Source organism: Onychostruthus taczanowskii, unplaced genomic scaffold, assembly GCF_017590055.1.
Source record: "Onychostruthus taczanowskii isolate IOZ18803 unplaced genomic scaffold, ASM1759005v1 scaffold69, whole genome shotgun sequence".
Taxonomy (NCBI): Eukaryota; Metazoa; Chordata; class Aves; order Passeriformes; family Passeridae; genus Onychostruthus; species Onychostruthus taczanowskii.
In genome coordinates, this window is record NW_024504676.1 from 3120368 (window position 1) to 3147549 (window position 27182).

The 27182-nt window shown below is 41.5% G+C and overlaps 1 protein-coding gene across 6 annotated transcripts; it reads left to right on the top strand.

The window, feature by feature from the left end:
- Positions 1-2067: 2067 nt before the first annotated feature.
- Positions 2068-27182, top strand: KMT5B (lysine methyltransferase 5B). 6 transcript variants are annotated; one of them, XM_041421107.1, is made up of 10 exons: positions 2068-2205; positions 6884-7123; positions 7768-7915; positions 16887-17052; positions 18241-18350; positions 20105-20271; positions 20918-20937; positions 21094-21230; positions 22987-23174; positions 24505-27182. In XM_041421107.1, exons 2-10 carry the CDS (start codon positions 6970-6972, stop codon positions 25968-25970), a joined length of 2556 nt encoding a protein of 851 aa, XP_041277041.1. In that variant the 5' UTR covers positions 2068-2205; positions 6884-6969; the 3' UTR covers positions 25971-27182. The 6 variants fall into 6 exon arrangements, with proteins under 6 accessions (XP_041277041.1, XP_041277040.1, XP_041277043.1 ...); XM_041421106.1 differs by having other exon boundaries at positions 2085-2205; positions 6887-7123; XM_041421109.1 differs by lacking the exon at positions 2068-2205 and adding an exon at positions 2510-2664.

Below are 27182 nucleotides of genomic sequence, written 5' to 3' on the forward strand. Positions count from 1 at the left end.
GAGCTATGGAAAACTCTTGTTGCCATAAAGACTGAAGCCAGCATCTTCCAATATCCTGGCAATCCAATCCAACATTCCTAACACTATCCAACCTTCCAAGAGGACTGTAGCCATTCCTATAAACCTGCAGAGCAACCTGGTGCACTACAAAGCAATATACACACGTTGTTACTGATATTATCACAGTGCCACTGCTTGCAATGCTGCTGACACTCCATTCTGGTTTGAATTAAATATTTTAGACGTTTATAATTCACCTGTAAAAGTCTATGTTAACCCGGTTTAGCAACTGGGCAGGCAAAAGCTCAGCTTCAGAGGCAATTTCTTGTTATCAAATTAGAGTAAAATCAGTTTGCCTAGCAATTTGGCTTGTTGAGACACATGGCATTTCCAAACATCGTCTCACTGGTGTTATTAAAGCGAAATTAAACAAAGTCACATGCAAAATTATGTTCAGTTGAAAACCTTTAGCATCCTCCTATGCATAAAGCTGAGAATTTGGTATTCTGGCTGAGTAGCTGCTGACAGGATAGGTGTTACACGGGAAAGCTTTTCCTCTTCCACAGACGTTTCTGGTTGCCTTAGAACGAGCGCAAACAATCGAAAAGCTTTGGGAAACTTATAAAAATAAAGCTCCTATTCGAGAATGCTTTGTACCGCCACAATCTTATTGGACAACAAAATACAGAATATGCAGCGTGGAACATCACGCACACCACAGAACTCCTGAACTTCCAGCAGGAAAACGCTGGCTCCCAGCTTTCCAAGCCCCGCCAATGTAGCACCGCTCAACAGCTACTGCACTAACACGCTTTTTTTCCCCTCAAGCGCGTGTAGTTCCGCCCGTTCCTGCCCTCGGGCGCTATCGCAGCCGCCCTCCCGCCCCGCTATCGCGACAGGGCGCGACACTGACACCGGCGCCGCCGCCTTTGTTCGGGCGCGGGGGCACGGCCGCGCCCCGCCACCGGGGGGCGCTCCCGCCGCCACCGCTCCGTGAGGGCCCCGCCGCCTGCGGCGCTGCCCCGGGGAGGGGAAGGAAGGGAGGGAGGGAGGGAGGTGCCGTCCCAGCCCCTCCAGCCCGCGGGGGCCATTTTTAAATGCCTCTGTCAGGCAGCGGCGCGGGGGGGAAGCAGGTGCCGGAAGAGCTGAGTTTGCGGTCCCACTCCCCTCTCAGGCAGGGCAGAGGGAACTGTCGCCTCCCGGACCCCCTAGACCAGCAGGGCAGGGCACCCGCAAGGCACCACAAGGAGACGCATCCCGACTCCATCCCGGTGCGCGCCCCGCGGCGGGGAGTCCCCCGCGTTTAAAGGGCAGCTCCGCGCGGAGGGATCCCGGAGCGGGACTTCTTCCCGCACACACGGCCGTGCGGGGCGGCCCGGGCCTCGTTCTCCTCCCTCGGCGGGATCCCTCCGCCGCGCCGGGCGGTCATGGGCCCCGCGGCCGCCGCCGTCCCCGCTCCGCGGCCGGACGCGCTACCCCGACTGCTCCCGCGCCGCCCGCGGTGAAGCAGCGGCGGGAGGAGGCGGTGGCGGGGACTGGCGCGGCTGGGGGCGGGCTGTGTTTCCCTGCGAACGGTGTATCCTTCCGCGGCGGCGGGAGTGCGCGGCGGCGGGTGTCCGCGGTGTCCCTCCGCCGCCGGGAGCGCAGGGGCACTCGGCGTCTCCCCGGACGGGGCGAGGAGGTCGCGGGCTCCGCCGGGAGGAACAAGAAGAAACTTCGGGACGCGGCGGCCAGCGCGACGCTCGCCTGGCTCGGCAGGGCGGCGGAACAAGGGCTCCCCGCAGGGAAAGAGGAGAAGGACGAGGAAGCGGCGGCCGGTCCGCGCCGCCACCCCGCGGGGTCTCTGCGGGGGAGCCCGGGGGACTCTTTCTCGCGGGGCGCGGCGGAGGGATCTCCAGGCGGCTCTCCTCACAGCCTCCCCCCTGCGCCGTTCGCCCCTCGGCGCCGCCATCTTGGATTTTAATCCGCCATTTTTTTTCCTCCCCCCACTTGGAATTATTTTTTATCACTATCGCCGCTTTTTTTTTTCTCCCCCCTTCCTTAGTTTTCCTCCCCACTCCACCCCTCCCTGGCTCGGTCTTCACTTTCCCCCCTTCAGCTTCCTCCCTTCCCCCTCCCCCCCCCTCCCGCACCCTTGCCTTTGATGATTCATTTTCCCCCAGTGGCAGCGGGGGCAGCGCCAGCGGGGGACCCCGGCGCGGGGCGGTGAGTTTGGGTCTCTGGGGAGGATCTGTGTGTGCTCTGTGGGGCGGGGGAGGCGCCGGGGCCGTGAGGGGGCTGCGCCCCTGAGCGCGGGGGGCCGTGAAGAGCCGCACCCGGGGTCCGGCAGCGTGCGGGGCCGCCGCGGGCAGGGCGGGGGCGGCCGCCGGGGCGCTGACAGCGGCGGGCGCAGCGGGGACCCGCGGGAGGGGCCGCGCGGGGCCGGGGCGTGCGGCGGCGGCGCGCGGAGAACGCCAGGGGGCAGCAGCGGGCGCGGGGGCGGCGCCGCCCGGGCCGGTCCCGGTCCCGGTCCCGCTCCCCTTCCGCCGGCCCGGCCCTGCGCTCTGGGCCGGGAGTTGCAGCCCGTTCCAGCAGTTCCACGTCTGGGTTGATGGTTTTAGTGACACTCTCGATCTTGCCTCGCTTTGGTGGAATGGCCGGAGTAGTTGCCTTGGGGGTTTTTGGGTATGTTTTTTTTTTTTTAATCTGGGTTGCTTTTTGTGGTTTTTTATCGGAGGATACGTGCCATTAGGGAAGGAGTAAAAGGCACGTATTTGTCCAACATCTGTATCTGAAACTTTAAAGTGAAGTTACCTTTAAGACGTTACTCTCGGGAACGCGAAAGCCGGTGAGTGAGAGGGAGAGTGCGTGGTGTTTGTCAGGGTGTGTCACGGGCACTGGGAGAATCCGAAGTGGAGAACTTTGTGGAGTTTTCTGGTGCGTTAAATGCAGTGCAGAGCGACGTGTCTCGGGATAAGACGACAGTCTTAAGTTGTGCCGGGGGCGGTGTAGGTTGGACATCAAGAAGAATTCTTCACAGAGGGAGTGATTAGACATTGGATGGGCTGCTCAGCGAGGTGGTGGAGTCACCGTCCCTGGAGGTGTTTAAGGAAAGACCGGACGTGGCAATTAGTGCCATGGTCTAGTTGAAAGGGTGGTGTTCAGTCACAGACTGGACTCGATGATCTCAGAGGTCTTTCCCAACCTAATTGATTCTGTGATATGAGATGGTAATATCATCAGTGTTTAATAGTGTAACTGTAAATACATACTGGCAGGTTTTTATCAATGAGGTTAAATGTATTGTAGGATAAGTTCTCATGGAGCCATGCCTTGTTTCCATAATCTGATCACTATAACTATGGATTCAGCTGCTTCAATTTTCATTAGTACTGAACTTTTCAGTTCTTTGCTTTCTTCCTTGCAAGTAACAATATGGGAGGGAATCAGTTCATACTTGGTTGAAAAGTTGGATGTTATTGTTTCTTTATGAGGCTGTTTTCGTATTAGGACCAGGCAGACACAGACATCTCTGCTTTATACCCACTGGAGCTCACAAACTGGAAATTCAGACTTATTTAAAGCAATTGCTTAATGTATTGCATTTAAATGAATGAGTGGGATGATGTATTCTTGTATACTCAGTAACAGGACTGATTAGGGCCCTTGAATGCTTTTTTGCTCTGTTAGCAGTATCCTGTTGCAGGACTACACTTCCCAGTGTGCTCTTCTCTTCAAACAGCACAGGCTTTAAGGCAACAGCCGGTTGCCCAAGTCAGCGTAGTAAGTGTAAGGTGTGATACTCTTGTGCCAAACCAGAGCTGTGGTTTGAGGCTGCAAAGGAATGCCAGCTTAAGTACTCCTGACCTCGTCCCTGACCTTGTGTGTTCCCCCTGCCCCATAACATCCACTCCTGGTTCAAGCCAGCCAGGTTCAGATTTGTCTGGTGACTCCCCTGATTTGGTGACCGAATCATTCAGATCGTTTGGCTCTGCATTTGTTTTGCTGACACAGAGGGAGGATGGCATGGAAGAGGGCACAAGCAGCTGGGGGGGGCAGCAGTGCTGCTTTTGGAGTTACACTGCTTTGGAGTCTTCATTGAACTGTTTGACCCAGCCACGGTGGGGCTGCCCCAAACTGAACCTGAACCTGTGCAAGTCACACAGCTGCACACACACAGAGCTAATTTGGGCTAGGGAGAAGTCCACGGAGCGCTGGAATTGGTGGAAATGTTTGTGTGAATTGGCAAGTGGGAGGAAGGAGGTTCTCCCTCTCCTGGAAGCAGCTGAGCTTTTGTATTGTCTCTGTGACTGCTGAACACTGGAGTTGTTGCAGTGACTCGAGGGAATCCCATAGGTTTTGGGGGGCTGTGCTCAGCCCCACCCTGAGAGAGCACCCACTGGAGGACATGGCAGAGCAGAGGAGGAGGGGCAGGAGCTGCTCAAGTGTGGTTTGCTCTTTGATGCTCCTTTTGTGCTGGTACTGGATTGCTTCTGTGCCTGTGCTGTGCTCGGATTGGTATCCAGACTGACACGTGAAAATCGCATGGCTGCGTAAGAGAAAAGGGGAATGTACAGGCCCAGCCTGGGTTTGGGTCACTTTTGGATCCAGGTGCTGTCCCAAACCTGCATCCTGGGGCTGCACTTCTGCAGGAGTCCGGACTGACCTGAGTCAGTTGTGTCAGTCTTGCAGCCTCCCCATGCCGCTGTTAATCCCTGTCCAGTTCTGCACTGAGCTTATTCTCAGCACTAACTAGCTGAAAAGAAACACTCAAACATTTTCTGGGGGTCCAGTTTACTGAACCTCCAGGTTCAATAGTTTCAAGTCTTCTCAACAAGACTTGGAACTGTTCTGAATATCTCCTTAAGGCTGTGCAAGTTTTCCTTCAGCTTTGATTTTGATCAGTCATTTTTATTCTGATGATGCCATAAGTTTCTGTTCTAACACTTTTCATTACCAGTGTTACAAAACCATGGCAGATTGGGGGTTAATTAGAGTATATAGACCTGTAAAATTAATAGATTGAGAAGTCAGACAAGCAGAGTTTGAGAGTGGGTTTGTCATTAAGCGTTTAGGTCAGAGTCAGTCAGTGGCAGATCTTCAGAGATGCTCTTCTGGCAGAAGTTCAGGTGGGATGCTTAACAAGGAAGTTTAAGGGGGTTGTTCGGTTGTTTTTGAAGTTTTGTTGGGTTGGGGTTTTTTTCAGATGTATGTTATTAAACTTACATGTGTATGTTACCAGGCAAGCTCTGTGAAATTAAAAAAAGCCTATCCAAGGGTGTTTTGGTGGTACTTTGTAAATGGGCTAGGTCTACCCATAGTTGAATTAATAGAATTAATCTTGAGGTTAAAGAAAATCCCTTCTATTACTGGCAGCAAAAAAATTCTTTGTCCACTGAAACTATCTCAGTTCCTTTTCTTGATGTTGATGCAGTAAGTGAGCCAGCTTTTGCTCAGTGTGACTGTGTTACACTTTGTTGGTAGTCTTTACTGCCCTTCTGTAACAATTTGTAAAAAGTTCCAAAACCTGTCAGTTTCTGGGTTATATGTTCTGGTAAGATGCTTGAGCCAATGCGTCTGTTAATATACAACAGATTTTTCTTTACTGTTTCCCTAATTGCCTCAATCTTTTGCGTCTTTGTAAATAACTTAATTACAAATCATCTGGCCATAAACATTTCTTTAGGATCACATGGGTGTCTAACAGAAATCTAGTCATTTACTACTCTTACCTGATAAAAAGCAGAATTTCTACAAAAGACAGTATTTCTAACATCTCTTAGTTTGTTATGATTTTCTTCATCAGATTGAAATGTGTGTTGCAATGGCCTGTTACCAGCTGTGAGCAGAGCATTGCTTTTTTATATAATTGCAGTAAAGTGAAAAGGCATAATTAATTTCTTTGTGAGGAAGCAGTAGGGAGGAGGGTGAATTAAAATCAAGAGAATAAATTACTAATGTAAGTGCAATTGTAAAATAATTGTGTAAATCAGGTCTTTTCCTGCAAGTTATACAGAGTGAGATACAACTGTGTACAAAAACATTATTAGCTTTCTTATAATTATTTATGCCAAAGACATTGAGACTGCAGGCAAAAACTAGCTTGTGCTTTGCTAGACACTTACGTACTGTAAAATTGCAACTGTGCTTGTGACCCCACGTAGTATTGGTGTGTTGTGACTGGTTTGTTTTGTAATATGGAATAGTAAGAATAGTAGCCTGGGTCCTCTAGGTCAGCACTGAGGGTTTCTTGAGCTCTGATTTTTGAATAAAGATGTAACATCATCTTTATTTCCCCTAACCCCATTCCAAAAATGTCAGTTTTCTGGTTGGGTTTTTTCCTTTGTTCTTCTAAACGCTGCTCATCTTTAGTTCTTGGAGGATGCTTGTAAAATGGTCTTTGCTGTAGAGTTCCCAGTAGGTTATGGGTTTTATGTGTTAGGAGATAGAATCGTTATTGGATATGTATTTGAAAATACTCTGGGTCTGGAGTCACATAGCTCTGGGCATGTTAACCCCCGTGTACGTCTGCTTGTACAGGTATATCTGTGGGTATAGTCCAGCTCTTACAAGCGAGCTGCCATTAGCCATTTATCAGCTCTACAATTCCATCCTTGCTGCCAGATGCCATTGGAAGCTGTAGGACAATACTTCACCTGTTCACAGTTCTGTGTACTGGTGCTAATGATGGCTTTTCTTTCTTCCTGATGCAAATGCAGATTGCCATCTTTCCTCCCACCTTTCCCCACTTTTTCTTTGGGGGGCTGCAGGTGAGGGTGCGTTTCAGTTTTCTTTTGCTACCATTGCTATTATTATTGTTGGGGTATTATTGCTATTTTTTTTAAATTCTGTGTCTTGAAAACAGTTTCCCAGTAAGTTCTAATCGTGTTTGTTTTACTTCCAGTAGGAATTGGAACTGAATTTATTCATCCACTTCTCCAAGCCTTTTGAAAAGTGGCTAAATGCAACTGAGTCAGATTGTCTGTGGGTATGAAGTGGCTGGGAGAATCCAAGAACATGGTAGTGAATGGCCGGAGAAGTGGAAGCAAGTCATCTAATGACCATGCGCAGACCAAATTGCAGCATGCAGGAAAGGAGAATCCAAAGACGGGCAAAAATGGAGTTGAGAGAAGATCAAGCAGATGTATGTACATGTTTCTGCTGCTTAGTGCTATGATTCACTTCCTAGTTTGCCAGCCAGGCTTCTGCCATACTTAATTCCAGAGGGAGGTCTGCAGTCAGCATGGAGCTGACATCAGAAATATTAGTTATGTATGTATTTTCTGGATGTGTTAACTCCCTTCAGGAATACAGATTTCTTCAGATCACTTTAAAAGTCAAGTAAGAATAACTGGGTGTAAATTAATTTTGAACTGTTGTAATTATAAAATGCATGATTGGCACTAAGTGACAACTAGTATGATTTGAAGTGGATAACATAATTTGAAGTACTTGCCCAAGTTTCAGTGAGTACACTTGTGGAAGTAAACCCCATTTTTTAATCAAGTCACTTACATCAATAGCCGTTCTGCAGCCATTCTCCTTAAAACCTTAAAAAAGGTTTTTTATTATTTTTGCTATTGGTGTGGGATGAAGGATTAAATAAAAATTAGTCCTTTATTCAGATGTCCTTTACAGTCCTTTATTCTGCTTCTCCAGGTACTTCACCATCTTCCTCAACTGTTCTGTGTTTTTTGCCTCCAGCCTGTGTGTCTGTCTGTCCCCAAATGTCGCTGGGCTCTATAATGTCCCTTAAATGATATCTAATTTGTGCTCTCTTATTTGCAGGTAGCGGTGCTTCAGGATTTGAGGGACAAAGTCGTTATGTGCCTTCCTCTGGAATGTCTGCCAAGGAGCTCTGTGAAAATGATGACCTAGCAACTAGTTTGGTTCTTGATCCCTATTTAGGTTTTCAGACACACAAAATGAATACTAGGTAACTCGTCTTTATTTTTCTAGAAAAGAATTCATCTTCTTAGTTGATGTAAAAATCAGCAAAACCATGGAGTTTTGTGCATGTTGTAAGAAAGTGAAAGAATGTGAATTTGCGAGCAGCTTCTGCGTTTAAAACGGTGTTGCATGTGGGTCTGCAGCTTCTGCAGCTCAGCACTGCAAATGCAGCTCCTCACCGTGCTCCGTCACAGGGCTTTCCATGTGTTTGCGCTCTAGAACTGGTGGGTAATAGGCACCGTTTTCTAGCTTAAACAGTTAACTGATTGTAGGTTTGAAACCAGTAGTCATTTCAAATTTCTCAAAGGCAGAAGCCAGTGTTTGGTAACTTTTCTGTTTATTCCATGTGCCTGGATGCTTTATTTTTCCTTCCTTACTCTTAAACGTCGGAAGAAAGACGTAGCTCCTGAGCAGTTCGGTGTTGGTGCTACTTGATCTGAAGTTCTGGCAGACCCCTGCTGACGGGATTGCTACTCAGATGTGTCTGTGTGGATAAGATGAATGAATGAGTGTGCCAGCTGGAAAGTTGCTTTCCAGAGTTGCACCTACTTTTTCACTGTTACACATCCGTCTGAATGCTTTGGTTGTGAATTCTGTGTGGTCTCAGGGTTTAGCTGTTTGTGCTCTCCCTGTGTTACAGATGTATCACTGATGATAACTGTGTTCTGTAGATCTCGCTTATGCTTGCCTGCATGCAGGATCTGTATCGATAGCTCAGTGGGGAAACTATGTAAACTCTAAGTTTCTAAGCACAGGAATTGTGTGTTTACTACTGTGCAATAATAAGAGCTGGAGTTTCCTGGCAGCACATCATGGGAAACAGACTCTCAGCCCTTCAAACTGTTGATGTGACTATTTTTACAGGACAGTTCACCTGTGCAACAGAGTCATATGCATACAGTATCAGTTAAGCAAATTGTATGTATGCAGCAAACCGATTGATTCAGAAATGACTGCCAGATGAATTGGTGCTGTCACGTTACATAAATAGTTGCTGGTGTAGCCTGACAGCATCAGCTGCACATGAAATGGCACCAGTGCGGTCCTAATAACTGTAAAGACTTACCCCAAAGAGATCTTTCCTTTTTGCTGGAGAGTGCAGCATCCACCTTTAAGAAGGATGTTGGAATGTTTCCTCTTCCCTCCCTGCTATTGGTTACAGTAGCACATTGTCCAGATAGATACTCTTACAGTTCAGTTTGAAGTCTTTGTATTTTCTTCAGTTAATCAAGCTAAGAATATATGCTGAAAGGAATTTTTTGTTCTGTTGCATGAATGATAGTCTGCAGGTTATGCACAGGTTGTTAGTTCTTATGATTTTTGCTGTGGAAATGATGTAGTCATTGTTTAATAGTTGGAGAAGCTGCTTTCATGAATGATTTTTATGTTGATAGGTTGTCAACTAAAATACTCATTTAATTCCTGTTTTGAATCAAAAGGCTACACAAAGGCCACCATCATGTATTTCTTCCTTTCTCAGACTTGGAGAACAGTTACAGGCAGTCTTCAAGGACAGTAGTTAATAATCTTGGAACACTATGGGAAATACTTAGGTGAGGCTTACAGCTCCTACCAGATGCACACCTTCTGCCTCTATCATACTGAGAAAGTTTTTGATGTTGTAATAATTGAAGTCCAGGCATCAGCATAGTTCTTGTTTATCTTTGTGGTGCAGTGATGACACCTGCTTGTTACTGTGGCCGTGATGCTTAGATTATCTTTTTGCATCTAGTAGTCTTTCTAGAGCTCCTGACTGTTGTTTTAATGGCTTTGAGGGAAGGTGGGGGGAAGCAGATGTGAAAAAACTATACTGCTTCCGAAATGCCAGGTGCCAGTACCCAAATATTATGATGTACTAGAATTGAAGATTTGCAACTTATGTTTGGGCATCTTTTGCTTCAGTGCCATGGAGTCATATTAGTTACATAGCTCGTGTGTGGAGGTGCACTTAAAATAAAACAGCCAGTTATAGTGGCAAGCAAAGATTTCCTGTTCCCTTCTTCTAATTGGTTTGAAGATGCCCTATGAAAGTGTCTGTGCCACTCTTCTGCTGTGCTGTGTTGGAAATATGTAAGAGGTTTGTGTTTTTGCAACCCATTTTAAGTTGATGATCGCTTACTGAAGTTCTTCCTCTTACCTTGGAAGCCAGGTCTGTACTTTTGTATGCATGAGCGTCTTCTCTGTAAGCATTTTGTCTACTTCTTTCTTTCAGTTGAAGACTTTGTAAATTTCATTTGTCCAGAATATATTGATTGAAGAAAAAAACCTTAAGAAAAAAGTAAAGTATCTAGGTTGATGTTGAAATGTCCTTGTTTTCCATCTTCTTTATATTGAGTTAATGATCTTACAGTAGGGTGATGACAAGAACATGACTGTTACTTTACTTGCTGTGTTTTTGTGGTTTGGTTTGGAGGTTTTTTCTGAGTGTATAAAAATAAAGTGCTACAGTTTGTGAATGCCCACCATCTTGGGAATAGGGCTGTTGACTCTGTAAACTGTCAAGTCAGGAATGCCTGAAAAAACTGAAGACTGTTTCTTACAAGCTTATAACTGAATCCCCTAATGTGTTTGTCCAGTGTTCCTCTGAAATGTCTTCCTGTCACTAGGGATTTGAAGGACAGTATAACATGTAGCTCTGGAAATGTCCTCAGTGGCTTTACCCAAAAGTATTTTTTTTCATCCTCTTGGATTTCCAAGAGATAGCAGGATGTTTTCAGAGCTTCCAACCCTTTTTACAGGCCCAGTTGTCATTCTTTCATCAATTTTGTAGCTCTTATCTCAACAGAATAGCAGCTTAGCAGTTAATAAAAGAAACCCAGTGTCTTAGAAAGTATGTTCTTGTCAAGTATCACTGTTCTAAGAGGTTTTGTTGCTTCTTGTACAAATCCTGTTATATCAGCCATTGTTTCTTTGTGGTAAAAAACAAAACTCATTTTGCAAGCTACTCTTCCTGGGCTGAAAGTTTACAAACACTAGAGGTTAAAACTGACACTTGTAAAATGCCAAGTGAGTTCTTGCCTGTCTTACCATCTCTTACTTTTGGGTGCTTTTCCCTATGCTGAGCACTGAATCTTGAAGTCACACGCCTTAGTGGCTAATCGGCTCTTTCTACTGTCTCACATACCAAGTGTTACTGTTTAAACCTTAAGCCAGACTCTGGATCATTTTGTTACCAGTCAGTGTTTCCTGGTTCCCTAAAGCACCAGCAGCATGCTAGGGGATGCTGAGAGCACTTCCAATGTGTCTCCAAATCTGCAAGTGGTTTAGGAAGTCAGATATCTTGTGGTCTGTTTGCTGCTTTTAGTGAAGTTACAAACAGGTGTGTGATGGGGTGGTTTTGTCTGATTACATGGGACTAAAGGACCAAGCTTTAAGAATTTCCATGTTTTCCATTGGAAACGTTAAGTGTTTGGGGATGACGTACAGGAAGCTGCTTCTCTTGACACTGCCTCAACAGCAGTCACTGGTTTAGGTGACCAGACTTGACAGGGAACATCACTCTTCATCCCTTAGAGTCACCACTAGGCAGTAGAGACAAAAAGCACAAAGCAGTTCCATTGCATTTATGAGCCTGGGCTGAATCTCCTCTACATTCTTTAGCTCATTTCAATATAACAATTGATGGGTTCACTATTCATCTTGAATGAGGTCTGGAGGCTGAAAAAGTGGTGTGGGTTCTGCTAAATAAAGCTATGTGGCCATACAGTTCAGCTTCAGTGTTGTAGTGCTATGGAGATACTGGATTAGAAGAACACAACTCTTATGTAGTGGTATCCTGTTTCAAAGTGAAGTTTTTACATTCTTCAGACCTCAGTGTCTGTGTACTTTACAAAATTGTTTTGTTTGACTTTTGCATAAAATCTGATTTTTCCATTTTTTTCTAGATTATTTTTATAGATAGCTTAATTCAGTAAAGTCTTTTACCTTGCTTCTGCTTGTCTTCCTTCACTGTATATAAATCACCAGATATTACATTGGAACCAACTGTTTTGCTGTTCCCAAATGTTTTGAATTTAAAAAAAAAATCACAACCAAAAACCACGCTAAACAACCATGCCTGCCCCTCAAACCAGCACCCAGCCACGTTACTTTTACATTTTCTTATTTGTACTTTTAGCTTCAACAAAAAGTGTTACATCTTCAAAACCTAGAATGGGTTGCATCCAGCAGTCATGTTAACTGCTAAATGAAATTTACCATGTGGAGTGTCAGAATAGGATCAGAGGACAGTGTTAGGTTGTTGGTTTGGGGGGTTTCTTGTGTTTCCCATATTTATTTTTTAAAAGTATTTATTTGCTAAATTGTGAGAATTTTCTTTATTTCTGCTCTCAGCTATATTGGAGTTTCAACCACAATTTAGTGTCAGTTCAAGAAATTTAAGTAATGTGGATTACTTTCTTCATTAAAAGTGCTGTTTTGAAATTGGCCTTTAAAGAACATTAATTTTTTTCTGTATGAAAACACTGGCAATAAATGCTGAATAAGTTGATCATAACTTGTATAACTAGCTTTGAGGAAAAAATACACTACAGGGTTGGGCAGGGAGGAAGCCAAAATGTGTGTTAATTAAGTAAGTTGTTTATGCTTATTTTAAATAGATTATTTTCAACTCTTGTTCTGCTGTCTTGAATGCTTAACAGGCTCGCAGTTTCAGCTTTTGTGCTCAGTCTCTGGTACTAGGTGAACATGCCGTTTTCCAGAGCTGCTTAAATACAAATAGCATCCAGACAAGGTGCCTGTTGTTAAAAGGCTAATGAGTTGATACGGTTTTGATAAATTCCCTCTTCTTGATGTTCCCTAGTCAGAAGTTAAGAAAGAAGGTTTGGAAGTAAAACTCTTTATCATGCACTGGTATGCTGTGTGGAGTTCCATACTGGATCTCTTGCAGGATCAATTTATCCTTTTTGTTCAAACTCACTGCTCTCAGTGGCTGAGACTGAGCAAGGTACTGTGCTTCTGAACTTACCAGAAACTCTCCTTTAACTTCCTTTATAGGCAAGCATCTCACTGACCTTTGGCTTTATACCTTGGAGTTCCAAGAGTCTTTAAGTACTCCTGAGGTAAGAGAAACTTGAGAGAGAAAGAGCTTTGCTTCCCCAAGCCATTTTCCTACGTCTTCCTTGTTGAGACCATGTCAGTTTGCCCTTAGTTGGGATGAGATCATCTTCTATCTGATTTTGAAACTGCAGTAGCCTCAGCTTTATCAGAGCTTGTTGACTAGGAAAAAAAAAACCAAGTGTTTTCTAGGGAAGTGTGAAAAGTTCATGTTCTGCAGGTTGTCAGGAAGAAGGGCTGATACTATTTCTTTAAAGACCCTGTCGTAGCTGAGATTTTCATTCTTTGCCCACTTCTAACACCTGACTGTCTTGCAGCAGGCTTCATGTCCCATGAGACCTGACCTGTGAAGCTGCTCCTAGGGTGGCTCAAGAAGTCTGTGTCTGTGAGCAGATTCAAACACCAGTGTGTCTTGTTCAGTTTCCATGACGGAATTTAATAAGGGTACTCTTCAGAGGAGGAAACCAAAAGTCTGGATAAACAATTCTGATTTTAACTGCCTTTTTTTCAGAGACTGGGTTGGCTGGTTTGGTCTGTTGGTTTCCTTGTGCTCTTTCTATCTCTCTTCTTTGAACTAGTCATTTGTTTTACTGATACTTAAAAGTCAGTTTCTTTGGCTTATTTTATAGGTATACATTTAGCTGTGGGGCCTTTTCAGGTTCTCCTCATGGTGGAGCTCAGAAGCAGTGTACAGATTCTTCCAGCAGATGTATGGGTTTTTGGGGTTTTTTTTTTATGTCTTGTGTAAATGTGGAAACCCTGTAACACCAAAATGGTAGTATGCAAGGTTGCTTCTCAAAATCAATTGGCATTTTGGTTGCAAAAAATGAATGAATAAACTAATTAATTGTACTCCTGGAAGAAATTAAGTATCTATCAGCTGACACAAATTCTTAAGGAACACTGGACTTCTAGGATTTCTTGGCTTCTTCAGTGTCTCAGATGAGAAGGTACCTTTTAAAGCATACATGGAGATACACCTGTGAAAGACTAAAGCTTTCATAAGGAGACTGGACTGTAATATTCTGAATTTGCTTACAAACTTCATATGCTCTCAGTGCAATTTACATGTGCTGTTGAACTGTGAACAGCCCTCTAACTCAGGCTCAGGGTGCACGTTCTGTTTCATCTGTTTGGGAACCCTTGGAGTGAAGTGTTGAACATAATGTTGGTTCCTAGCATCTTTCCATACACTTGTGGATACTTCTTGCTTGTTTGGATTCCTGTTTATCTTTCCTCATTAGATCTGTCTTGTCACTATGTAAGAACAACATTTTGACAGAGGTGCTGCAGGGAGTCCTTGGCATTAATTTTTGAACCCCTGGGTGCAGAGAGTCATATTCTTTGAAAAACCCCAATTCCTGTTTGAAATGCCTGGCACGCAGTCCAGCATTCATCAGACCTTGTAATGTCTTGGGGATTCTACAGTCTCTTCATCCCTTTCTTGTTTCCAGCCATCTTTTTGGCCGTTGAAGGGCTTAGGCATACACTAACTATTTTACTTCATAGGAATGGTGTTAAAAAAGTTTCTGCTAATGCTTAAATGAATTTCACCAGCAGTGTAGTGCCTGAGACAAGAATCCATAGAGACACCTGCTGAATGTGATCCATGGAGGTGTGCCAGTGACTTTCAAGGGCTGGGGCCAGGTTCCAAGCTACCTAAGGTAGCTGGTCAGGTAGACATCGAGTCAGCCTCTGAGAATAATGGGTTGTGAAACAGCTAAAATATGAGCACTTGGGGCTGTAAGATGTGCTTCAAATTGCTAGAAAATAGTGGGTGTTGATTCTTTTTCTGTAGGTCTTGAGAGCCACTGTTAAGCTTAGCATCTGCTCTCCTTTTTTATTTCTTCTCCACACCGGTGGTTCAGTTAGGATACTGCTTTCTTAGCTAGCCTAGACCAAGCTTCTTGGTGATAAATAAGTATGATGATGTCTTTCAGCACATACATTGTCTGTCTCATGTCCTAGTGCAATTTTGAATGTGTTGGCTTTTCCACCCATCTTTGCTCCTGCAGATCGCTTAGCTAAAAAATGGTGTGTTTCAACATGTAAAATACAGTGTAACAGAGAGGGCAGTCATTCACGTAGCCCAGCAGGAACAGACGTAGCTGAAGACCAATTCTAACTGGAAATCCTGTGGGTTTTTGCCTTGTGTGCTGTTTGTTGAGTTATGACTATCAAATCTGGGCAAAGTTTTTCTGGTTTTGGGAGAGCAGGGATATTTGTATGTGTGACTGGCAAGTTGAGGAAGACGTTGGTGTGCTGCAGAACAAAAATAATGATTGTGTCATCTCTAGTCTTAGGAGAGTTTTCTTGCATGATAAGGTCTCATCAGCTTGTTAGCTAGTTAGCTTTTTGGGATGACAGTACAAGTATATTGTTTATTAAAGAACTTGATTTGAAACTTCATGGCATGGTGTGTGCTACAGTTGTAAGCAGGCAGCTGTTTCTGAACTGGTTCCTGCTGTCTTGTTCAATGTCATATCCCAGCCAGAAGAGAACTGAACCTGATGTCTGCTCAGAACTCCTTACTTGCCATGTCCTCTGAAAGCCCACAGGTTTATGCTGATAAATTTTGCAGAGAGATTTTTATTATGTCACAAGGAAGTTTTTCAGATGGAGATTTGAGAGATTTATAAAAGCAGTAGCATGGAACGTTGATAACCTGCTGAAAGTGATTCTGCTCTTTAGGAATCTTTGTTGTATCAGGTGCATAAATACAGCATCTTCCTTCTAAGGAAGGAAATTGAATCCTCATGGTTGTTACTTATTTCTGATTAGACTCTTAGTATTTTACAAAGTGAAACAAAGTCAGGAGGTAACACTTTTTTGCTTCCTTTATACAACTTGCATGGAAAAGGCAAATCTTATGTGGTCGTTTTAAAATAAGTTACTTGTAACATTCAGTGTTCTAAGGTGACAGTAAGCCAGTTCATATGGCAATTTAAAAAACAGGGTTATCAGTGAGAGAGTGGATTGAGGTTTCCTTCCATCAACTTCAAGAATTTTTTTCCCTCTTGTTTACTTTTGTAATGAGATACAGATTTCATTTGGCAAGTAAGAGGAAATAACATCAGCATAGTAGTGCACTTCCAGCAACAAGTAACAGGACTTACTCTTACATGTTTGCTCAAAACTCTTAGTTTGTTTAGCACTTCTGTCATATGCTCTGTAAGCAGAACATTCAAGTTGTAAAAGGAGCTGCAGAAAACTGTTTCTCATGATCCTGGGAAGTTTTTATCTTTGTGAAGAGTCCCCTGGGGTGTGGCATGCATTTAAGAATACCCATGCCCCACCTCTGCCCCAAAGCCAAGCATATATGGGTATGTGCTCAGTCACAGACAATTTATAAGAATTTGGCAAAATATCTAAGGGCTGCTTTCTCTTGATGGTTTTGCAGCTCAAAAATGGAGCTTCCACTTCTGGCAGTCATGCAGGTTTTTTGCTGTTACTTTTTCCCACTGAAGATATGAAGGGTAGCTTTTCTTAAATCTCAAGCATTGGGAAGAAGGCAGAAGTCTCTGCTAATGTACAGGTTTTCATATTTACATGCCCAAGATTTCCTGTTTGGGGGGGAAAAATTCTTACAATTGCACTAACTTTCGGAACCTTAATCTTCCACAGATGTAGCATCTGCTGTCTGTTAGTATTTGTAGATATTTCTTGTGTTGTCATTAAGAGTTGTATTTTATGTGAATGCACATGTTAAGTTTGCAATCCACATAAACCCATGTAGTGACTTCATCAGTATAAAAAGGCTTTGGGTTTGGTAAAAGTTGCTCAGTGTCTTTATGCAGGGAGTTAAATATTTATATGGGTAGCAAAAGAACTGTGTGCTGTAACTAAGGAAGAATTAAGAATGACTGATGGTGGACTGGAATAGCTTTATTTTTTTATTTCAGATTTCGACCTATTAAAGGAAGGCAAGAAGAACTCAAAGAGGTGATTGAGCGTTTTAAGAAAGATGAGCACTTAGAAAAAGCCTTCAAGTCCTTGACGTCAGGTGACTGGGCCCGGCACTATTTTCTTAACAAGAACAAAATGCAGGAAAGGTTGTTCAAGGAACATGTAGGTGTATTTGTAATTAATGTGCTTTTTCAGATGGTTGAAAGGCAAAGAAAAAGTAAAAATTTCTTAAGAATGTAGCAATAGTAAAGCAATTGAGTGCTGCTATATGTTGTTTTACTGTCTTTTATGAGAAACTTCCTTTGTTTTTTAAAGCCTAACTAGACACCCCCTCCCCCTTTTTTTTTTTTTCTCTTGTTAATCTGCATTGCCTTTTATTAATAGAGTGTAGAAAGGAAGGGGATTTTTTCCCCCTTCATCATTTGTTTGTATTGTAGTTTGTTTGGTGTTTGGTTTAGGTTTTTTTACTTACCACTGGGTGACAATCAAATTGGGTGACAAAGGAAGATACAGGAAAAGGGAGTAGCCTTGTTACCTCAAAATACCCCATTTGTTATGGTTATAGGGGCTATACCCATCAGGGTTGTTCCTCCTCCACTTCCCATGCCCCAAATCCATTTTGTATGTAGCATAACAGTTTTTGATTCTCAAAGTTCAAAGGAAAAAAATCACAGTACTCTTTATGTAACAAAAAAAAGATGCTTCTTCAATAATGAGTCTGTCATTTCCAGGTACAACAAAAAGGAATGTGGCCTACTTTAAAATGCACCAAATCTAGTAATGCAAGAAAGATTTAGCAGAAAAAGTTCTGCTTTGTTAGAGTGCTTTTTAGAGTAATAGAGTCACACCTCAATTTAAAAAAAATTATTCAACAGTCCCTGAATTCAGCATCTAGGTTTGTTGTGCAAGTAATGTCATTTTTCAGAACTTCAAAGAATAAAATGGATTCCTAGAGATTATTAAGTCTCAGTGGTTCTTGAAGATCTAAGAAGACTTCTTCAATGCAACTATTGAGTGATTTTAAGAAAAAAATTATCCATTTTCATTAGTTAGGTCAATTTTGTACCACTCCAGATATCTTTAATTTTCTTAAACTCTTTGGATAATCTCAATACCTGTGTGAGGATTCCTGCAAGTCACTGTGGAGAAATAAGATCAACATAATGTGTATAGCTTAAATGTATCACAATATTATAAAACACATAGAAACACATTTCAGCAGACAGCATCCTGCTCCAGTATCCATTTTGTGTGTGTTTTTGTACAGTTCACTTTCATTATTTATGTAAGAAGTTCCTCACTGCTTTAATTTTGCATGTAACAGACAAGTACTGGGTTTTTTCATTGCAGGTATTTATTTATTTACGAATGTTTGCAACTGACAGTGGGTTTGAGATACTGCCTTGTAATCGGTATTCTTCTGAGCAAAATGGAGCCAAAATTGTTGCAACAAAAGAATGGTAAGAAATACAGTTTACTGTTGTGTTCTGTTTCTGTCGATTATTTGAAAGAATCTATAAAAAATATATTTTGAGTGTGATTTAGAATAAAAACTGCAACCAGTGAAATAGATAGTTTTGTATTGTTACTTGAAAATTGAATTTTCTCTCTGTTTCTGCTAAGTACTTAATACAGGATCCATGCCTCTGGAAGGTAGTCCTTTGTATGTTTGGGTTTTTGCATATAGTGTTCATTACACTTTTTTTTTTTAAATTTTGTTTTCAGTCAGATAATTGTATTTCTCTACTCAGGAGTTGTTAGACTTCCATGAGAAACTTGACATTATGGCAGATTTGTTACACAGCAATAACATTTTCTGGGGGAAAATGAAATGGGTGTTGTTTGCATATTTTGATTGTGCAAGATAAATCTCTCCTGGAAGCACAATGCTGGAAACCCAGTGTGCCCCATCTCATTTTGGCACATCTGAGTTACATTATAAGCATGTGTGTGGCAGCAGCAGCAGATTCTGGCTTAATTCAGATTTTAAAGTCACTTCAAATGTAGACACCAATTGTATGAGCTTTGCTTTGTGGCAGTACCCGTTCATACCAGCACACCTGAGGTGAGGGAATGAGGTTATGTTCACACTGGGATTGAGTGGCCAGACCCCCTGCTGGTGCAACACAACCTCCATGTGTTGTAGAGGAAGCTTTAAACACGCAGAGGACTCCAGCTCTTCATGACCAGAGCTGAGAGTTCCACAGTCGTGATGCAACCCAAAAAATACTGATTGGGTTTTGGGAATTTTTGGGTTTGTTTGTTTGTTTGGGGTTTTTTTTGTTGTTTATGATGTTTGAATTCACCCCTTGGCTGATTCTTTGGGGTAGAAGCTTTGCATGTAGGTGTGTTGAAAATAGATTAACTTTTCATGCTAAAATCTAGAGTAGCCTGAGAAGTGAGCAAGACAGGAGGGCTGCATCTGAACCCTGCTGATATCTGGAAACCTGTCAAGACTCAAAACTAGAGATCAGAGTTGTCAGCGGTCTCTGTCAAAGGAGAAATTTGCACTTAAAAGGCTTTGCTTTTGGTTCGTGTCTTTCATACACCTTTAGTATCTCCATGGCCATCTCTGCCAGAGTAATATGGAATGGCCACTCTGAAGAGCAGTGGAAACAATGCCCATGCAAGAAAGTGGAGACTGTGCTCCTACTAGGCTGAGCATTCAGTGCCTCTGCACTGCTCTAGTCGTGATGGCACACGGGCTGTCTGCACACTAAGGCTTCATGGTTTTGTTGATTTTTTGTAGGTGTCATTCCCCCTCCTCACTCTGTTTCAAGGACCAGCTTCATGCTGAAGAACATGAGTCAGGAAAACATCTTGCTTGAATTCCTGCCTTTGTTAGAGTCACCACTGGGCCTCATTTAAAAAGCCGTGGAGCTCTAAGTATTTTCATTATGCTGGGTTTTCCTGGTCACAGGAAGAAGTTTAGGAAACACAAGCAAGAGCAGCTGGAGGAAGTCAAAATTTCTCAAGTGATGATGGGGAGGGAGTGTACACAACTGAAAAGATCTTGCTTTTGGTTTTAAGAATTGCAGAAGCTGAAGTAATCAACTCTTGCAAGCAGCCTCAGGAAATTGGAGAAACAATGGTCGTAATTGTTTCTGACGTCAGATTTGATGTAATTGATTCCATAACAACTTTTCTTTCTGTGAAATTATTTTGTAATTTTGGCACATGTAGTCTTATTTCTGCTACTCTTTTTATATTAAAGGAAACGAAATGATAAAATAGAATTACTTGTGGGCTGTATTGCTGAACTATCAGAAATGGAAGAAAACATGCTGCTGAGACATGGGGAAAATGACTTCAGTGTCATGTATTCCACACGAAAAAACTGTGCACAACTATGGCTTGGTCCTGCTGCATTTATCAATCATGGTGAGTAGTAAGTATAGGAAGCATGTTGAAGAGCATGAGGAATTCAGAAGTGTTGTATATGAGCCAAACAGCACAAGAACTTGGAGAAAACGTCTGAATCTGGCATACTATATTAACGTAGGCCAAAACTGTACTGGGATCTTCCCAGCCAGAGCTGATCAGCTGTGAAACTCAGAGAAGGCTCTAGGAAGCGATGCTGTCTTCCTTGAAAGACTTTGGAACTAGCAGCTCAGTTAGTGGAGCACATTGTGGGTTACCTTGAATTCTTTGTGAACTCAGTCAACAGTAACATCTTGATTAGGTGAACTTCTTATGGCTCTTTGACCTTTTGCAGAAGCTTAGCTGAGTGTGTTGCATTTGTGTACCAAAGGAATAGCAGGTAGGATTTAAGATGAAATTGTTTACCCTAAAGAGGAGGGAAACTGGACATTTGTGATAGCATAAGGGAGAGCTCAGAAACAGAGCTATACCAAAGCAGGAATCTTTTCATGTATGGCTTTGTGCAGTACTAACTTAACTCCCAGTATTTAGTTGAGATTCTGCAGTCTTTGAAGTCAAAGTGAATCCTTACTTTAGATATCTACAACTATTCATGTTTCAGGTCTTATCCACAGTTAATTGACTTTATCTTTTGGACCTTTTTCAGATTGCAGACCTAACTGTAAGGTAAGCAAGAAATTATAAATAAATAAAGTACCCTACTTTTTTTTGTTTGTCCTTCCAACATTTCTTCCCCAACGTTTTAGTTTTATTTCTTACTCAGATACTGTGCAGCCTTAACAATTAACCTTTTTTTCCCCTTCCTGTCATCTGCTTCTCCAGTTCGTATCAACAGGCAGAGATACAGCATGTGTGAAAGCTCTGAGAGATATTGAACCTGGAGAAGAAATCTCTTGTTACTACGGAGATGGGTTTTTTGGAGAAAATAATGAATACTGCGAATGTTACACCTGTGAAAGGTATGCATTTATGTAAATGGCTTTCAAATGGAATTGGGCATATTCATGATCTATGTGTGAAACTGAAAGTCCTTTGTTTTGAGTATTCAGATTTTTGGACACAAAATAATTGCTTCCTGACTGTTTCCTATAATGATTTTTCTGTGTTGTTACAGCATGGTGATGGTTCCTGAAAACTCTGTGTTCTCTTAATCTCTTGATTCTCCATTCTGGAGACTAGCCCAAATGAGGCAGAACGAAACAGGGGTGTAGATTCTTAAAAATATTTATACTGAATTAAGTAGAATTGGAAGGAAAAGCAGTTACAGCTTCTGCAAGACCATTGTGAACTGACCCCCAACTTCTGCTCTTCTTTGCACTTGACAAAGCAAATTCCATTAATGTTTTATTTGTGGAACTGAAGTTCTCTTCTGATGGGAATGGGCAAAGTAGTTTTTCACCCAGTGTTGTTAGAACTTGGGGGTTTGTGTATTTGTAAATATCTACTGGTTTGGACAGTATTTGCTTCTCTCTGTTTATCATTTAGTATTTGTTTTTCACATGTACTGTCCCAACCTAGTTTCTTCACATCAGTTGAAAGAATTTCATAGTTGGTTTTTGCCAAGTTGAAACTTCTGCTCACTGTGAGCAGGGAGGCTCAGCATCATCTGAGAGAGCTTCACTCAGTTCCAGGAGGAGCTGCACAGAACTCACTGTTCTGTTTGATCCAACTGTAGGAAGAAAAACCCTATAAAGGACAAAATATTGCTCATATTGGGAAATAGCTTAGTGCACCTGCATACAAATAGTTTAATGATTCCACTTTAATTTTTATTGGCTGCTTTGGTCACTGACAAATCTTGAAATTAAAGGAAAAACACTCTAGCATGAGCCTCCAATGTCATGTGATGTTATGTCATTCCAAGTGAAGAATACAGTCTCAGACTTTATCTCCAGAGCTACTAGTGAAAAGGTAAACGTACTTCGGTCCTGGAGACTGTAAGGTGTGGAATAAATAGGCACCAGAATTGCTCTTCCCTTGTGACATGGAGTGATAAGGGGTTTTTCTCAAGTTCTTTTGATCATTGATTTCAGTGTAATATGGGCATACTTTCTTTTTCAGGACAAACTAGTTTTATGTGTCTGAACATTCTCATTTACTTGTTGGTTTTGTATTTTAAGTACATAAAAATGTTATTTTTTAAAGCTAATTTTGGGTAATTCAACTTTAGGAATCTGCTTTTCAGTTACAAAGCTGTAGCAGAGGCAGTCAAATATATAAGATTTTATTTTGGGGGGAATTGTAAGGACTCATTTTTTGCTTGTTTCAAGACTGATGAGGTAAGAGTCACTTTGTATACCACAAAAAATTAATATTTAAGTGTGTCAGTTTTAACTATGCTGTAAAGAGTGTTAATTTGCAATGTTAAAATGGTGGGATCTAAGGATCTGTGGGTATGTTTGGAGCAGTGGGAGATTTGGCACAGTACAATTTCTTTCAAGCCTCCACAAGTCATCACCAGGAAGATTTGCATCTCTCTGCATATGTCCATGTACTCTTCCTAGGTGATCCTGCTGTTCTTGCTGGCCAGCTGAGACATTTAGGCACCCAAGATGACAGGTAGAAGACAAAACAGCCCACAAAATGCTCACCAGTTCTGTGGCTATTGGTATCATTGATCCAGATACATCTGGCATCCAAACTACTGTATATGAAACAAAGCTCTAAGTTTACATTGAGATTTATTAATGCCTTGTGTCCTCTTTTTATTTGCAGACGTGGAACTGGTGCTTTTAAATCAAGAGTGGGATTGCCAGCACCTACTCCTGTGATTAACAGTAAATATGGACTGAGAGAAACAGACAAACGACTGAACAGACTTAAAAAGTTGGGTGACAGCAGCAAGAATTCAGACAGCCAGTCTGTCAGCTCCAACACTGATGCAGATACCACTCAGGAAAAAGGTAATGCAAGTGAGTAAGGGAAAGAGCTTGGAGTCATTAAAGGCTTCACAAAAACATGGAAAACTTCCACAGTAATGGAATTCCTCTCTTAGTGTTGAGATGCTTCTCACATACTGGTTGTTAAAACTAATTTATTTAAGAATCTGAAGGCAATTAAAACAGCAAATTCATGGGTTTCCACAAGTGTCTGAAGAACAATAGGTGGTATGTTATTTTGTTTTCTTTTTTTTTTTATCAAAAGCAAATATTTATAAACGTGTCAGTTAAAGTCCTGCCAATAATTTCTGTATTTCAAGATACAGTAAACTACCACAGGCAGTAGTATGGTTTAGGAAAGAAAAACTTACATAGTTTGAATTCTTAGGAAAAGAATTAGTAAATAAATACTCTTAGTAGATATTGCTAAACAAATAGTTGTTTCCTTCAGAGGTCTTTTAAATTGGGCAGCTCTTCCCTTTCCACATACAGAATTGATAGTTCAGGTACCTCTTGTGCAGTGAAAGTGAACAGTTAGTGACTTCAGAAGAAATTGGAAGGGATTTTTGTTTGTAATCTTCCTGCAAGACTTCTGTCCATGGAGTAGGGAGTATGATTTACTTGCTTTCCCCACCTCCACCAACCTCAGTATGGGCAAAATACAAATAATTTAAACTTTGATTCAACTGGTAAACAGGTTTGGAGCTATGTAAAGTACTGCAGTTCCATCTGTCTCCTGTTTGCTGCTGTGATATTAAAAAAATGAAACACAAAAACAAAACATAAAACCCAACCAACCAATGAAAAAAACCCCTAAAAATGTCTCCAAATCTTTTTATGATTTCTGATTACCAGTATTTAGAGTTGCACCTCTGTTGAGTAGGCAAAACTCCTTTGCTTGCCACAGTAGGCAGTGGTTTCACCTGAAATTTAAACCATTACATTAGATAAAAGTATTTGGCTTTTTTTCCTCCTTCCCCATGAAAAAAAATCCTGGAGTTTATATTAGATCATGCTGACCATTTTACTGGAATAATACTCAGCAAAAGCTGTGGATAATGTCAAATAGATTTATTTTTTTTTAATTGGTAGAAGAAGAAATAGAGTAAAAACACAGCTTGGTATACTGGGGTAGTGAGGGGAAGTGTATCTGGAAATGTTCACGTACTTGTGGCCTGTTTGGCAATTCCTTTCCTGAGCTGAGTTGCAAGTTAAGCAGTCTCATTCCTTACTACATACTGTCTCCTGTCTCATGGAATATTTTGAGGTTCCCCAAATAAATAACTGCAGTATTTGGGAGTGGGAAATTCAGGATATAGTAGTGTCATAACAAAACTGCTTTTTTCTTTTTCAGCTAACAGAAAATCTTCAATTGGCGTAAAAAAGAACGGCAAAAATAGAACATTAACCAGACAGTCTATATCAAGAATTCCAGCATCATCAAACTCTACCTCATCTAAACTAACTCATATAAATAATTCCAGGGTACCAAAGAGACTGAAAAAGCCTGCAAAGCCTTTACTTTCAAAGATAAAGTTGAGAAATCAGTGCAAAAGACCAGAGCAAAAGAATGCTTCTCGAAAGCTTGAAATGGGAAATTTAGTTCTCAAAGAGCCTAAAGTAGTTTTGTATAAAAATTTGCCCATTAAAAAGGATAAAGAATTGGAGGGACCAGTCAAAGTTGCAGTCTCTAGTGGATGCTTAACGAGGCATGCAGCGAGAGAACATAAACTGAATTCTGTGAAAGGTGCTTATGAGCATGGTGATATTGCACCCTGCACATACATCACGAGGAGGTCGATGAGAACAAGGATGAGTTTGAAGGAGACCTCTGACACAAAGCTTGAACCAAATACATTGGATAGCTATAAGAGTAACTTGACTGGAACACAATCGGACGTTGCAGAGCAGCAGTCTCGTGCGTTAAACGGCGACGATGTGGCTCATGGACCATCACATAAAGGAGAGGGTCGGTGCCAGAAAAGTGATGCAGGCACATCCAAAAAGAAATCTCGACAAGGAAAGCTTGTGAAACCATCTTCTAAAACAGAGGAAACTGATACTATGCACAACACACCTATGAAGGATGAAGTACCAGATTTGATTAGTTCTCGTTCAGAACTCGAAGAGAGGAATAACGTGGTGGACACACCTGTGGGGTTTAAAGACTGTATCCCTGGATCTGGTGGCTGCTCTGTAACAACTGACAATTTTAAAGCAAAAGACAGCTTTAGAACTGCAAAAAGTAAAAAGAAAAGACGAATCACGAGGTATGATGCACAACTTATCCTTGAAAATAGCTCTGGGATCCCTAAACTGACTCTTCGTAGGCGCCACGATAGCAGTAGCAAGGCAAATGATCAAGAGAGTGATGGAATGAATTCTTCAAAAATAAGCATAAAATTAAGTAAAGACCATGAAAAAGATAATAATTTATATGTAGCAAAGCTAAATAATGGGTTTAACTCAGGATCAGGCAATAGTTCAACAAAATTAAAAATACAGCTAAAACGAGAGGACGAAAACAGAGGGACATACCCAGAGGACCTTCATGAAAATGGTGTGTGTTGTAGTGAAACTCTCTCCCTTTTGGAGTCAAGAATGGAAGTAGATGATTATGGTCACTATGAAGAGGAAACAGCAGATGAATCTTCATCAGAAGAGGACGATGAAGAGGAAGATGACTATGATGATGAATTTGATGACTTTATTCCTCTTCCTCCAGCGAAGAGATTAAGGCTTATTGTTGGCAAGGATTCAATAGATATTGATATTTCTTCCAGGAGGAGAGAAGATCAGTCTTTAAGGCTCAATGCATAAGCTTATAGGTCTTAAACTGACCTGGATGTCATTTCTAAAAAAAATTTAAAATAATAAAAAAAAAAAAATAATAGAAAACCCAACAAAAATTCCATTTGATTATTCCTCAACTAAAGAACTTTCTGAAAAACTTAGTGGCAGCACTTCTTTATTCACCTATCAACGTAATATTGTAGAAAGTGTACAGCATACTGACTCTTCTTAAGTCTGATTTGTGCAGATTTTTATTGTACTTTTTAATAGCCTTCTTATGTGCAATTCCAAGTTAGAGGTAATGCTCTGTTGTAAAATAAAGGCTCAAGCAAAGTTACGAAATTGCATCAGATCTTTCCATGCAGGACAATGAGAATACAGTGTGGCTACAGAATTATTTTTGATCAGTAGGAGCGTTAGTTTGCTCTTACAGTATTTGACTAAACAATTTACAAAATCATAGTAGCAGCATATTAAGGTTTTCTAGTATATGTTAACATCACCAGCAATGATCTACAGCTTTCTGATTTATTTGCTAGATGGTTTTTCCCCCTTGGAGTTTGTCAGTTTTAACACTGTATGCTGTCCCAGACGTACTGTTTGTGGCCTTTGTTATAGTAGCAAACCGTTGGTTGGAAGTCAAATTGATTTCTTTAAAAAAAGAGAAAAAAAATATGAAAAGGTGTTGACAATTTGCTGACTTTTTAGTACATTATATGTACAAGGGTAGCAGTATGCAGAATAAAGTTTGGATATGGTGTATTTATTGCTTGTTACGTAAATTAAACACCTTGTATTTAACACTTTTCAATACTTTTAGATAAAATTGTTCTTTGCAAGAATGATTGGTGCTTATTTTTTCAAGAATTTGCTGTGAAATAATGTGATTACGACGGGCAACATTTATCCAATGAACTGCAGCTATCCTAAATTGGTTCTTCATATTTTTCTGTTGCACTTGTAAAATGCTACAAGGAATTTAAAGAAAAATCTATTCACTTTAACTTATGATAGTTTTATCAAATTAAAAACAACTAAGTCACAGCTTTTGTTCTGTGGTAACCTAAGAATTGTTTGTCTTTTAAGAACCAGTTGTAAAAGAATGAAAAAAATATGTATATGTTGTAAATATTTGTGTGTTGTGAGAAATTTTGTCATAAGAAATTGAGATAACTTGCCAGAAAGGTTTTTAAGTTTAGAAATACATCCATGCCAATAAAATAGGAAACTGTAAACCTA